The sequence below is a fragment of the Cucumis sativus genome, chromosome 4 (genome assembly GCF_000004075.3).
Source record: "Cucumis sativus cultivar 9930 chromosome 4, Cucumber_9930_V3, whole genome shotgun sequence".
Classification (NCBI taxonomy): Eukaryota; Viridiplantae; Streptophyta; class Magnoliopsida; order Cucurbitales; family Cucurbitaceae; genus Cucumis; species Cucumis sativus.
In genome coordinates this window covers 11,237,029-11,251,950 of record NC_026658.2, presented here as the reverse complement: position 1 = coordinate 11,251,950, position 14,922 = coordinate 11,237,029, and the positions used below count along the sequence as shown (strand labels likewise).

Below are 14,922 nucleotides of genomic sequence, written 5' to 3'. Positions count from 1 at the left end.
TGAAATTGTGAAAGATACTCAACATCCTTACGCACCACACATGATACGACGTTATGATGACATTATATTTGTTGAAACACTCTCGAAGAGATGTCCGCTCCTGTACTGAACCAACATATTGGAGAGTAGAAAGAATAGAGACATCAACATACTTCTCTATTTCAAAGGCCCAGTGTCCAACTAGTGTTGATGGACAAATTATTAAAGATGGCGGAATATTCTCTCTATCATTCAAAGTAAGGCGTTCAACTATGTCGCATGCCACAATTGCTGATGCTTGAAGTGTTTTACCAAGACCCATATCATCACACAAGATTCCATGAAGTTTGAAACGTTTTAAGAATGCCAACCAATTTATCCCTTCTTGCTGATACCTAAAAGCAAAGGAGCTACAGAGTGAGGAGAAATAAAACCAGAAAGTACATCTACAGTCCTAACTTTATAGATTGCAAACATTAACGACCTTGATAAGAATTAAAAAGTAAAAATTAGAAAAGATATTAGAAACACATCACAGAACAAACTATAGTAAACTACCGTTAGAATCTACATCATTGCAATGAAGGAAAAGTTGACAAAGTTCATCAATCAATCAAATCGTGAAAATGTTAAAATGAAATATTTAGATCCAGAAAAGTTGATGGTTGACTAAAATGTCGATTGCTGAAGGTAGTATAATAACAGGAGGATTAGACGCCAAACACATTATGATGTACGAGTAATTTTGCACGGAAAAACATTGCATCATGCAATTGTTACTTTGCTTTTACAATAAATAAAAAAATTAAGTTTACCTTCTCAATGTCATCTTAAGTTCAGTACAGAGTTTGTAGTCCTCAATGTGGGAGTTGTCAAGTAGTTGTTCCAGAAATTGTGCATCTTCCTTATTTTTAGAGAAAACTTCACTGAGTCCAGAAGGTGGTGGAAGACCACGTGCTAATGGAAGAAGAGGCACAAGAGCAGCAAAACTGCGGGTCACAGATCGTCTAACAGACTGATCACAATCGCTCATACACCTTAAAAGTGGAACCACCAATAAAGGAGCATAAGGCACCAGCTCTACACCCATTCCCTGAACAAGCAAGCTAATAAGCATGCCAGCACCTTGTCTAGAATTTACGGAATTCATATCTTCTAACATAGGAATGGCGTTTACAATCACAGCTCCCATGACATCTGTGGTCAATGACTTGGCCATGGAAGTGATGCATCTAGAAGCTGCTAATCTAACAGCAACATGAGAGTGCCGAATACATCTAAAAATGCAGGGAAGCAAGGTAAGTAGTCTTGGTTTCAACATTTCATTGAGCATTGGAGCAAGAGATCGTACCACCTGAAAATCCAAAATAATACTCACTGAGATAATTCAGAAACAACTGTCTAAGAAATTCTTAACCTTAGCATCCTTCAGGAAAAAAAAACTGAAGTTATCCCCTGCCTTAACACACTCAGATAATAATATAAATAATTTCTGTAAGCTGTAAGAAAATAGTTTAAAAAATAGAGAATACCTAGACAAGTACAACCATATTCATTCTAAAGGAAGACTAAACTTTCCTCAATCATTAGGGGATTAGTTAAGTTTTACCTGGATATTATTTATCAAGGTCTGAGGATCCTTCACAGACTCAATGGTGTGCATTATTTTCTGTTCATCTTCAGCAGTAACATTTTCAACAGTAGCAGGCAACAATATTTCGGTAAGATAATCCCAAAGCTTAGGAAGCTTCTCAAATAATGCAGCCCCAAGCTTCTCACAGAGACACCTTAAGACAAGTTCAGACCCACGTCTGCTAATGAAGCCCTCAATTCTTGATCGATCATCAGTACCAGACGGAACATGAACTTTTGTTCTTGATTTTCTCGTATTAGTCCCAGAAGAAAGAATATCTTGTTCATCGATTACCTCCATGGAGCAAATAACTGCCGCTTGAGGTGTTTCAGAAGCGTCCATGCAGGTCAAAGTACAAATATTTTTTATTAACTTATCATTTGGCCCAGGTTTACGTAGAACACACTGACAAATTAGCTCTGCTAGTGCATCTGCTGCTTTTTGTTGTAGTATTTCCTCCTTCAAATAATTCCAAATGGTCTTTGTGATTATTATATTACAACTATGTCTGAATGCTATGTTTATACATCAGCAAATATTTACCTGCTCTCTTTTTATAGAAGCCATCAAAGGCAAAATGATTGGATTGAGTCTGGCTGGAAGTTCAGACATCCAAACAACTGCAGCAGCAACCATTGCAGAGACCGAGATATGCAAATTACTCTGGTAATTGTCCAAGACAGATGGAATGTTGAGAAAAATTAAAATACAATAATCTATCAAGCCATTATCTTGAAGTGGCATGATGAACACCAGTAGCTAAAGATGATAGAACAGTTAGGAAAAGCTCTCCAATAATGATGGAAACAATTTAATTCAAACGCAAAAATTCAATGTGGTGCACTTGCTCGTACGATATCATAGTTCAATTACCATGTTTTATGATGGAAACTTCACCTACAACATTGTACTGTGTAATGTGTAAAATGGACGGAAAAAGCCAACATGAGAATTCAAGCATCAAAGAAAAGAAATACAGCTGCAAAATTCAAAATCTCTAAATACCTGAACGCATTTCAAATACCCTGAATTGTCAAAAGACGTTGTTTCAATGACTCTATATCATCAATAGCCTGCCTTCCCTCCAACCCATTTTCATCAATATCTCCAATGGGTGTTGAAATTTTGGGTGTTGAAATTTTCGATGCAAAATTAATTGCATCATCAGCAGTCAAGTTTTCAAAGTCAATCTGAGTACCTGAAAAGGAATCCTTAAACAACCCAGATGACTCAATAGCCCGTACTAATTGTGTAGCCTCGCCACGCATCTTAGAATATGTTCTTGAAAGTTCAGTGTAAGGAAGCGATGAATCCTTTGTAGGAAATGCAGGATCAGAGCACGTTAACAGATCCAACAACCATTCTCGTAAATAATTGGGCAGGCAAGAAATAGCTCCATGACCTATAGAGTTCTCTTTGTTCCTAATCTCCTTGAACCAAGAAATAAGAACAATGGAGGCTACCTAATGGGATGTGAGCAATCAGAAAAAAAATTGGTGCATGCGGAAGACAGAAACAGGCAAAAAAGACTGAGATAAAACTCCAAAGTACCTGCCGCCGAACTCCAGATGAGGATTTAAATGCATTCCATAATGAACTGATTACATCTTGCAAAGATCCTTCATTCAGCTTGGAAGCGAAAATCCCAAGGCTGTTGCAGTGACAACTCGGGTAAGAGTCACTGAGATATCCGCATCAGCACCGACAATGATCTTAGAAAAACTGGACGAAGAATCTCCATTTCTTTCATGTGAAATAGTTACCTTTGCCAACTCCATGCCTACTCTGCTGGAAGACTCATTTTCAAGTTTTACAGCTCTCATTTTAGCAGCCGCCCTAAAATGACTTTTTCTGGGAAGGGCTACTGGCCAAAATAATTTTGAACTGTCCAACGTGGAACCATATGGAGTTGTTGCAAGCTCCATCCACGATGATGCGTATGATCTTGCGACAAGTTCCAACTCCTTAACTTGAGACTAACACCAGAAGAATGAAAATATTTTCAGCACTAAGGATCGAAAACACTTTATATATTCATACAGGAGAAACATGCAAGAGACAAAAAGATGAGAAATTGCCTTCATACAATTAAGAAAAGGAAAATAACTGGAAAGCTACAAAAGATTGATCGTCTACAATACAAGGAGGCCAAGGTAACACCAAAATCTATGGACTAAAACATTTTGGCCTGAGAAAAGTTTTAAAAAGAAGATACAGGAATAACTAAGGGTCATAGCCAATTACAAATGCTCCTCCAACTGACAATACCCAAAGAGCAGAATCACCAAAATGCAATCTAAAACACTTCAATGGAGAACAGAATCCCAATAATTTCACCAAATTCAAATAAATTCCTCTAACAGTTTTTTTTTTTTTTTTTTTTTTTTTGAGCAACATTGATTTTTTTGAAAGGGAAACAAGTCTCTCCCAGTAATATTGATAATATTGGTGAAAGAAACCCACTAAAGTACTGTTTCCAGGGAACTAGATGTGTGTGAGCATATGTCCCATTTCCATTTCGGGGGGATAGATGGTGTTTGTTTGATTGGAGGAAGTAGTCACCAAGAGTTATGAAAGGTTAACGTCTCATTAGATTACTTCAGGGCTTTATAACAAAACTCAACTAGCTTTACCTTTTTGTAGACTTAATAAACACACATACAAAGAGAGTATTGCATAGACAGTTTGACACACATAAAGAAAAGAAAAAATCACAAATAAACCATCCAAAATATAGACCCTTTTCCATTAATTTGGGCAGTGAAGACCAGTTGGATACAAACAAAGATAAAACACAAGACATAAGAACACTAAGGTAGAATGCAGTCTAGCCAGCATAAAAACACGAGGGTGTTTATTACATTCACAACACAACAACAACAACAATAATAATTAGCTGAAGCAAAAAAAAAACCTGGAGAAGAAGCCTCCAAACCCGCTCTGAACATTCCAAAATATCATCATTTGATTCTAAAAGCAAATTCTGAAACACAATCCTAAGAGTGTCACCCAAAATGGTCGTCGGCCAAATAGCAGCAGAAGGCACAGAAATATTTTGTTTCAATCCTGCTTCTAGCAGCCGTTCCTATAAAATTGAGTATTGGTTGATGAAAGAATGAAAAAATCAATATCAATTTAGCATGGAACATGTAAATGTAATCAACGTTGGACTAAACTAACTACAATTTCTCCATGGAAAATAATTAGGTAGTAAACATTGAAGATATTCTACCAAAGTACGTATAGCTGAATAACGAACTGATGTGATACTGTGCCTCATAAACGGCCATAACCTTGGCGCCAATGATGTTAATGCATATGGGTTTTCTTGTAGACATATGCCCTCTGGGTATCATGCACGCGAATAGCTTCATTTAGATCGTACTCTTGGGTCTCTCTTAAGGTTAACACCTCAAACATGTTTGGAAACATCTCTTTCTGGGAATAGATTTCCGCTAATAGATTCATTACACTGCATAATTGGAAAGCCATGAGACAATTTGTGATGAGGATGAAATGGATAAATTAGAGCGTCCAAGTTTATAAATGGATTTTCAAAAAAAGATTGCATTGAGTCATATTGAAACCAATCATCTTAAATTACTGATCGACCCAAAATGCTTAAGCTGATGGGTGAAGATAAATTTAATATTATATCATCTAACTCCTCTCACTTGTTGGCTTGAAATAGGTAGAAAACCCAACAAATGAAAATCAATATTAACTGGAGGGAAATAACATTGGAAGGTCTGAACACAAGATCTCTTCGATCATCTACTCTAATATCATCTTAAATCACTGATTGACCCAAAAACTTAAATTGATAGGTAAAAGTAAATTTAATACTATAGTATCCAACAATTTCATTTTCACATTTTCAACTTGTACCATTGACCACTATTATCATAATCCTAGCCAACAACCAAATCAACGACAGTGACAAGTATAGCACATAATGAGAAAGCAAAGACCAAGAAGTTAAAACTTAAAAGTTGGATAGGTGTTGATTCTACTGTAAAGTGTCAGGGAAAAAAAAATTCAGGTGGAAAACTAATGTGTCGTGAAAATTGGAAATGATTCGTTACAAGAATTAGAAAAAAGATTGCCCAAGAACCTGACCAATTTCCACAATGAAAAAGAATCTTCATAACTTGACTTCAAAAGTTAATCGTACATTGTTCCTCCAAATTACCCACAATATAGCCAGTATGTCATGCACCCACAAAAATCCTTAGCTAAGTTGCTTCTCCTAAACAATCCATCAAGGAGTTTGTTGATCCATTGGCATTGGCTTTGAACTCAGACCAAAGCCAACATTGACTAATCGATTGTCGACAGTTTTGGAAGGGTAAGGTACACCGACCAACCGACTATGCCCAACAGTCAGTCAGTTTTGTGAATGTAGTGAAGTGAAAAAAATAATAACAAAAAAACTAAAACTAAAACTACATTCCTAAAGGAAGAAGAAACGCAGAAATAAAAGGGAAAGGAGAAATGGAGAAGAAAGGATGTTAAGAAAAAGATAATGGAGAAGCAAAGCAAAAGGGAGACAAAAAAAAGGAAGGAAGAAAGAGAATAGAAGGCGGTGGTTGCAACAGTGGCGTCAGCTAGTGGCAGCGGCCTTGAGCTCTCTACAGAAAAAATGGTTGTAGAAAGAAAGAAAGAAAAGAGATGGAGATGGAGTTTAATGGTCCACGACAGAAGTTGGGAGGTGAAAGAATTCAAAAGATTAAAAGTAATAATAATTTATTTTTTAAAAAGAATAGGTAATCATTACAAAGAGATAGTGAGATGGTGCCAATGATAATCAGATGGGTATGATGTACAGGAATCCAGCCCTAGATGATTAGAAATGAATGTTGAATAGATAATACTTGGATTGTTCTACTTCTCAGTGTTCTGTGTGAGTGCGGTCCGGTACAAATTCCCATTGAATTTGAACCCTGATGTGGCATAGGAAAAACAATGTGCTCCTATGTAATTGTAAAAACAATGTAGTACGAGTACGACTCCTTGTCAATATTTTGTGTTGTAAACAAGATTTGACATTATTGGTGTTTTCTGTAAGAGTTTGTTTCCTTTCCCCAAAAAAATAATAAACAAAATGAATAAATCCCTCAAGTCTCTCCCTCCTCCAATATCTCACCATAGTGACCAAAACTCTCAAATTTGAACAAGATGAACGAGTAATACAACACGAAAAGAAAACCAATCATTTCTCCTTTTTTTTTCCAAATAAAATCCTATTAATCAAAAAGTACAAAAGATGGCAGCAGGAAAGTTAAACAGGAGACCTCTAATTGCACGATTAGTCATCATTTTTCTCTCTTTTGTCACTGAAGCAAATGATTTCTAATAGATCAAATATGAGGTCAAGAGTAGCATTAATGAAGCTGATTTTCTTGGAAAAAATCTAGACTCGGAAATTTTATTAATGAGTAACAATTGGGGAAACAAGCCTACTTATAGACAAATCACAAAGCTTACGGTTTAGAAATAAACTACAGCCATTACATGAAAACTTAAGATAAATCCTCACTAAAGACAAATACCTAAAGGCTTTAAACAAACAGAAAAACATCAAACATGATTTACTCAGATGAATTCTGCCAAGACAAACATGGGGTTATATCTAAACATTACCTGCTGGTGGAAGGACTTAGATCATCCAAATCAAGCAGGATATCCCAGAGCAACATCACAATTGAATGCAAGGTCGGACCCTTGAGAGAAACAATAGAATCAGCAGCCGGTATTAAAGCATCTGCTGCAACAGCCTGGACATCATCATCAGGGTCCTCAAGGCCCTGCTTTACACGCAGGGAGAATGCGTGAAAGCAAATCATGAAGAAGTTCCTGGAACAAAGAGAAAAGCAGCAAGATGATAGACATGTGAAGCTTAAACAACAATACTAGAGCCCAAACTCCAAAGTATTGGAATGAAATATCCTTTACTAATAAAAAGAAAAAGACAGCATAAAGCCACCAATGTTACAAGAGATTCATTTTTGGTCACCCAATCAGCCAATCCTGCAAAAGGGTTTTCTTGTCATTCTCTCTATTGCAAAAACTACCATACAACTAGATTTCCTATTCTCTTTTGCGTTGAGCTACATATTCCCAAGATTACATGGCAGAACCGAAGTTATGGACTGAAAATAGACTAATGCTCGAACTACAAAGTGTTATAATTATATTATTGTAAGTATGTTACATTTTCCTTTTTTAGGTTTTCCTACACTTCCCTTATTTGATCACCATTGTATCTTGTATCTTGTATGTACATTTCTTTAGTGAATGAGTGTGATGTACTGATTCTTTCTCAAACCTAAGTGTTTACATTCTTCGGAAAATTAGAGTTTTAGTAGGGTTTTAGAATTTAGAACCCTTTTTGTGTTACATTTACGGTTTTGCAGAGGGTGGGTTTATTCTTTTCTCCATCGCCATCATTAGTTTGTTTGTCTACACTGCCGGAAATTCGTTCTTCTTTCTTCACCTTTTTTTTCAACACCGCCCCAGTTCAAAGAGGAGCCCCACCATCGATTTACCTAGCCCAAAATTTTGAAGCCATCTGACCAAAATGTGAGGCTCGCACGCCACCCCCTCCTCCGCCCCAAATCCACGTGCCAGCACGTGTGGGCTCATTCTCGTCTTTTTTGGTTTGTTTTCTGAGGTCTCGTCAGGGTTGTTTTCTCTCTTTGTGTGGTGTGATTGTTTGGGTTATATACTCATTGTTTGTAGTTCATTCAAAGAAAAATATCTCTTTGGAAAGCTAGGGTTTGCTTCAACTCAGCATTCCTTTAGATTTTAAGTATTTCTGTCAGTTTTTGGAGATAATAGCTGACAAAATACCAATAGTCACATCGGAGATGACCCTATGATGTCAAAAGTAACTGAACACAAGTTGAATGGATCAAATTACTATTCATGGAGATCAAATATTCGCCACTTTATTAGAAGTATTGAGATGGATGAACACATCACATAAGAGCCACCAATTGATGCTACTAAAAAGCTTTGTTGTAGGACGATTCAAGAATGCTTTTACAAATCAAGAATTCAATTAACCATGAAATCGTTGAGCTAGTAAATCATTGTGTTAAAGAACTACTGGAATATCTGGTCAAGCAGTTATGTCATTTGACTCTAGCAGCGCTTTGATTGGGTGCACGAATGACTATAGAGGTAATAAGGGGGTTGGATCAAATACCTCCACAGGTTTTCCAAATAACCAACAAACAAATTCAAGAGATGTTGTTTGTTATTACTGTCGTAAACTTGGCCACACCAAACGCGAGTGCAAAAGATTGTTGAATATGGATCAAAGGGTTGTTTCTACTTCTAATAATCTTGACAAGTCAATTTCAATTTCTTTAGAGGAGTTTGCTAAGTTTCAAGTGTATCAGGAGTCATTGACAGCATAACGTTATACTCCCTTTATAAGACAGGTAACATCTCTAAATGCCTTCTTTCCTCCACTTAGAAATCGGTCATTGACTCTAAAGCTACCGACCATATGACAGGAAACACCCAAGCTATTCTCTAACCTTTGACATCTACCTCTTCGCCTAATGTCACTATAACTGAGGGAACCTCCACTCCTGTCATAGGATCGGAAACCGGCCATCTTATTAAATCAATTTCTTTGTCTTTAGTTTTAAACCTACTATAGTTCTCTTTTAATTTGATTTTGGTTAGTAAACTCACTCGTGATCTTCATTGTTCTCTTTTTTTTTTTCCTGATTATTGCTTATTTCAAGATCTTATGACAAAGTAGACTATTGGTAAATAGCATGAATTTGGAGGTCTTTACATATTTTAACCACAAATACCTACAACCATCACATGCTCTAGCATGTTAACTCTCGTTGAAGAACATTATCAGTTGGGTCATCCATCCATCTCTGTCTTTAAGAGTATGTGTCCCCAATTTCAGCATTTGTCTTCCTTGGATTATGAGTCGTGTCAGTTTACTAAATTTCATCATTTGAGTTTGTATCCTCGAATCAATAAGTGAACTAGTGCTCCATTTGAATTAGTTCATTGTGATGTTAGAAGCCCATGTCCACTTGAGTCCAAAGGAGGGTTTTAATATTTTTACATTTGTCAATGATTATTCTCGTGTAACGAGTAACGGGGTTATATTTAATTTTCATGCTGAAATCCAAACTTAGTTTAGTGGTGCTCTTAAAATCTAACAGAGTGATAATGCTAAGGAATATTTCTCTCACGCACTCTAAGTCTTATTTAGATTCTCATGGCATTCTTCATCAATCTTCTTGTGTTGATACTCCATCTCATAATGGGGTTGTAGAACGAAAGAATCATCATCTTTTTTAAACCGCCAGAACCTTAATGTTACAGATAAATGTTCCAGAATCTTTTGGGTTGATGTTGTCGCAGCATGTTTCTTAATAAATCGCATGCCCTTTTTCGTTCTTAAGGATGAGATACTCCATCACAACATTTGTTTCCCATTCCACCCAAAATATTTGGTTGTTGCTTTGTTCGAGATGTTCAACCTCAACATACAAAGTTGGATCCAAAGGCGTTAACGAGTATCGTCCTTGGTTATTATTGTATTCAAAAGAGGTGTTGATGTTATTGTCCCAGTCTAAATAAATATCTCGTGCCTCCTGATATCACATTCTTTGAGCATCCTCCTTTTATTCCTCACCTTCTTTCTCTTTGAATACGAGTCAGGGGGAGCATCAAGAGGATGATTTCCTTGTCTACATTGTTGTTTCCCATTTAGATCCCCTTCCCAATTCATCTCTACCTGTGTCTACATGTATCCATCCACCCATCACTAAGGTCTATGCTCGACAACAACCTCCTTCAGTTCCATGCCCTATACCTGAGGGTTCTCTGTCTCCTTCAATTCCATGCCCTTTATCAAGACCTTCTTCGTCATTGGATCCAAAAAAAGTGATGATCTTCCTATTGCTCAAGGTAAACGTAAGTGTGCTCAACCTAATTCCTCTTTTGTTTCATAGAACCATTTGACGTCTTCCACATGTTCTATCATTGCATCATTAGAATCAGTATTCATTCCTAAAACTGTTCATGAAGCTTTGTCTCTTCCTAGTTCGTGTCTTCTCCTGCCTTAGATGACAATTGTAATTGGGATTTAGTTTCTCTCCCTGCAAGAAAGAAGCCTATCGGTTGCAAATGGGTTTTTGCAGTTAAACTTAATTTTGATGGTCTTGTTACTCGATTAAAAGCACGCCTCGTAGCGAAAGGCTATGCACAAACATATGGTGTTGACTATGCTGATACTTTTTCCCTAATGGCAAAAATGGCATATGTGAGGTAATTTATTTCATTAGCTTCAATCAACCACTGGGGTTTGTTGATCAAGGGAGAATGGAAAGGTGTGTCACATTCGTAAATCTTTGTATGCACTAAAACAGAGTCCACAGGCTTGGTTTGGAAAATTTAGTCATGTGATTGAAAGCTTTAGAATGTGGAAAAGCAGATCGGATTATTCGGTCTTTTTTAAGAGATCAGAAAGTGGTGTCATCTTGTTAGTCGTATATGTTGATGATATTGTGATTACTGGTGATGAAGCTTTCAGTATCTAGTCTCTAAAAACTTCTCTCCACAGCCAATTCCAAACAAATGACTAAAACAGGGAAGCTAGGGGCTAAGTCATGTAGTACCTCAACGATGCCCAACTAACATCTCACAAAAGATGAAGAATTGCTAAAAGATATAGAAAGATATAGGAGGTTACCGGGAAAGCTTAATTACCTTACAATGACTCAACCTGACATAGCCTATTCAATGAGTATTATGAGCCATTATACGCCATATCCTACTATTTATCATTTGGGTGCTTTGGAACAGATTTTTTGTTATCTGAAGGTTGCTCTCCAGCTTGGTTTACTTTTATATAAGGATCATGCTCATACTAATATTAAGTGTTTCTCAGATGCCAATTGGGCAAGACCTAGAGAAGACAAAAGATCAACTTCAGGATATTGTGATTTTGTTGATGGTAATTTGATTTCTTGCAAGAGTAAGAAACAAAATATGGTGTCATGTTCAAGTACAGAATCAAAATATAGAGCAGTGGCACAATCTATGTGTGAATTGGTTTGGATATATCAACTTCTTGTTTAGTTGGGATTTGAACTCACGACACCAACAAACCTGTGGTGTGATAATCAAGCAGGCACTTCATATTGCATCTAATCCAGTGTTCCATGAGAGGGCAAAACGTATTGAAGTCGATTGCCATTTTGTATGTGAGAAAATTCAACAAGGTAAATGTACAGAATTGAGAATAAGTGAAAGACTAGAGAACAACTAGGAGATATATTCACGAAAGCATTGAATGGAACACGTATAGATAATCTATGAAACAAGTTGGACATGAAACATATGCTCCAACTTTATATATTTCTTTAGTGAATGAATGTGATATACCGATCCTCTCTCAAACCAAGTGTTCAAAGAAACAAGGAAATTACAAGAACTAGGGATCAATAGGTGCAACCGGCTATCCAACAAGGTTGCCACACTCATAGCACCCTCTTTCTTTGATTTAGTTAGGTCTTTGGTTGTTTCTTTCGTTTTTCTTTTCAGGTAGGGTCTTCAAGATCACGCCACAAAAAAGTCAAAATTTCAACATAATTAATTTAGTTCTTTGATGCCAGCTTTTCCTTCGCCTTCTGAATCTTCAATACGCTTCACAATCTTCTGCCCTTCAACCAAAAAGGCTCGAATAATCCTCTCCCTCACTGCACTACTAGATAAAACGCCATCATACGCACGATTCACAATCCTCCAATTCCTAGCTAGTCTAGTCCTCTTATATTTAGCTGGCCTCAAGTGAGAAATCCCTTGAATCCTTTTGCCGATAACCAAACATTAGGTCTGCTAGCACTTTTCTTGGCAGTCAGATACACGTGCTTCACACCAGGGGTTTTAACGACACAGTGCTGGTTAGACTTGGTAGCATAGTTATGGCGCTTGCGGTATGTAAGACGCTGCACCATTTTCTCTTCTTGGCTCTGTGGTCGTCGTTTTTCGGGTAGTGGTCTTAGTAAGCCCCTTTCCATTTTATGACTTTGCTCAACAAAAAATTGGTTTCTATAATAATAAACCAAGGTTGATTTAGGTGAATGCAGTCCAGAGCTCTTTACAAAGAAACCAAAGAGTATTTCAAGACAAAGCTTCCCCTTGGGCAATTTGATTTGAGATAACTCGACTCAACGCCTCCTCGTGACGCTCCCTATCAAAAACCTTTGATGCTTTATCCATTCAGGATATTAGTCTAAACTGGAAGGCCTCCATCGTTCCTCCATTTCAATCTTGATTTCTCACAAAGAGGCTTTGCTGTTTTTACTTTACTATTATTTGTATTGGTTTCAAGTATGTAATGTTTTATTTTAGCTTTGTAGTGGGTCCTGATGGGTTTGGAAACCTATCTCTTATCTTTACTTACTTTAGATATGATGAGACTGCTAAGGGGCCTCAACCTAGTTAAGATGTTCGGATGCACTCGTCGATCCTCTCTTATGTCTCTTCGTTGTATTGCCACTTTCTTTGTATTGTCCATTCATTATCTTAGTGAAGAGGCTTGTTTCCTTTTTCAAAAAAAAAAATCTGAATAATAATAATAAAATAAATTATTTAAGAACTACAATAAAAATTCTTGTCCCTTGGAAAGGACACCATTTCCAGCTTTCGTCTTAATAAACACACTAATTGGTGGATATATAGATGTTAGTATAGGATATGCTCCTTGTACCTTGTCGTTGTCGATTCCCCTTGAGTCCACCAACTAACCAATAAACGAATTTTATACCTGAATGTTTACTTCTCAAGACCTCTTTGCAAAGCTTAGTGGGAAAATCTCTGCTCCTTTCACCAAAGATTTTATTGCTTGTCTGCTAGAGAATAACCCTGAAGTTTCCAGCTTCCAAGACTGATCTAAGAGGCAAGACAGAAAGCTCCCACAAGAGAAGTTCAACATAAACCTCTATGTTATGATGGGGGATGCATTAAATACAAAGGCCCAAGATCATCCAGTAAGAGCTGCTCTTGGAGATGAATCCAATTATTCAAAAAATGAACAAAAACACCAAGCTCCAACAACTGGGTATGGGAGGGTGCAAATTGTGAACTTAATTTCAACAAGAAATTAGACATGGAAGAATATGTAGATAAGATGCTGAACGTACACGGCCTGTTTAATTACATGGATCTCATAAAAGAAAAATGGTTGGCAGTTTTAAAGATCAAAAGTGTGTAAGCCACAACCTCGTTGATTAAATGGGACCGCATAAAGAAAAGGAAAATAAGTTGGCAGTGTTGAAGCTCAAAAGTGTGTAAACATCAACTGGTGAATGGTGAGACCAACTACAATCCAAACAAAGACATTTGTAGTTGAAACTCTTACCAGAGATGCATACTTCTTTTCAAAAGGATATGAAACTTTCCATTAAAATAATGGAAGAGAATAATGCTCAACCAAAACAAAAAACAGCGAGTACACATACATACATATGTTTCAAAAAAATACATACTTATATAGAGCAAAGGACTATGTTGTAAAGTCAAAGAAGCACTCCAAATTAATTCTACGTGAAGATAATAGTCCAAGCTGGTTGCTCGGACAACCCAATCAATTACTTTTCTTGAAAAAGTATCTGATTTCTTTTGAACTAGATTTCAGCAAGGCTTTCGTAGTTTAAGTCCTCAAGAATATCTATTGCACCCCTGAAATTGTTGACCAAAAAACACGAACGCCCACTTTGTACCCCATTCAATTAATGTGTCTTGAGAAATGATCAATGCTTGGAAGGTGCCCCCAATGCATCCTCTCGAATAAAGCCTTGCTGATTTAGTTTAAAGGGTCACCAGTATAAATCTTCACAGTGAGAAGAAATCCCAAAGGTCCAGTTACAACTCGAATTCCAGCCAAAATTGAATCGGCAGGTGGAGAGGTAAAAACAACCCACAAATAAATGATGATAGCATTCCTTCCCCAACAAATCCACTATGTGCAGGCTCCATTCCACTTTCACTGCCACATGTCCTATTTCTTCATGGTTGTCGAACTTGAATCCACCGAGTAATATTAAAAACTCTCCAACATACCAAGGATCTTCAATTAAAGAAACAAAGATTCAATTCTTCCCATAAGAAATACCTTTCACGATGCAATTGAATCGACCGAGTAATATTGAAAACTACTCCAACGTACCAAGAATGAATTCCTATTATTACGAGCTTCTCATGATGCAATTGAAAAGAATACAAGTTCAACAAATCTACTTTAATAATCTTCTTAGCTGTCT

General features: G+C 36.9%; 1 protein-coding gene and 1 pseudogene across 1 annotated transcript in view; both read right to left on the bottom strand.

The window, feature by feature from the left end:
• The window catches only part of LOC116403172 (TATA-binding protein-associated factor BTAF1-like), a 42,091-nt gene that overhangs the window by 17,018 nt on the left and 10,151 nt on the right, over positions 1–14,922 (bottom strand). Inside the window, 14 exon segments of the mRNA XM_031883678.1 lie at positions 2–38; positions 41–374; positions 795–1,333; positions 1,589–2,071; positions 2,156–2,275; positions 2,618–2,643; positions 2,646–3,075; positions 3,164–3,267; positions 3,270–3,588; positions 4,527–4,697; positions 4,845–4,960; positions 4,963–5,084; positions 7,256–7,419; positions 7,421–7,468. Coding sequence (XP_031739538.1) covers positions 2–38; positions 41–374; positions 795–1,333; positions 1,589–2,071; positions 2,156–2,275; positions 2,618–2,643; positions 2,646–3,075; positions 3,164–3,267; positions 3,270–3,588; positions 4,527–4,697; positions 4,845–4,960; positions 4,963–5,084; positions 7,256–7,419; positions 7,421–7,468 — 3,013 coding nt within the window.
• Positions 8,110–14,704, bottom strand: LOC116403173 (annotated as a pseudogene).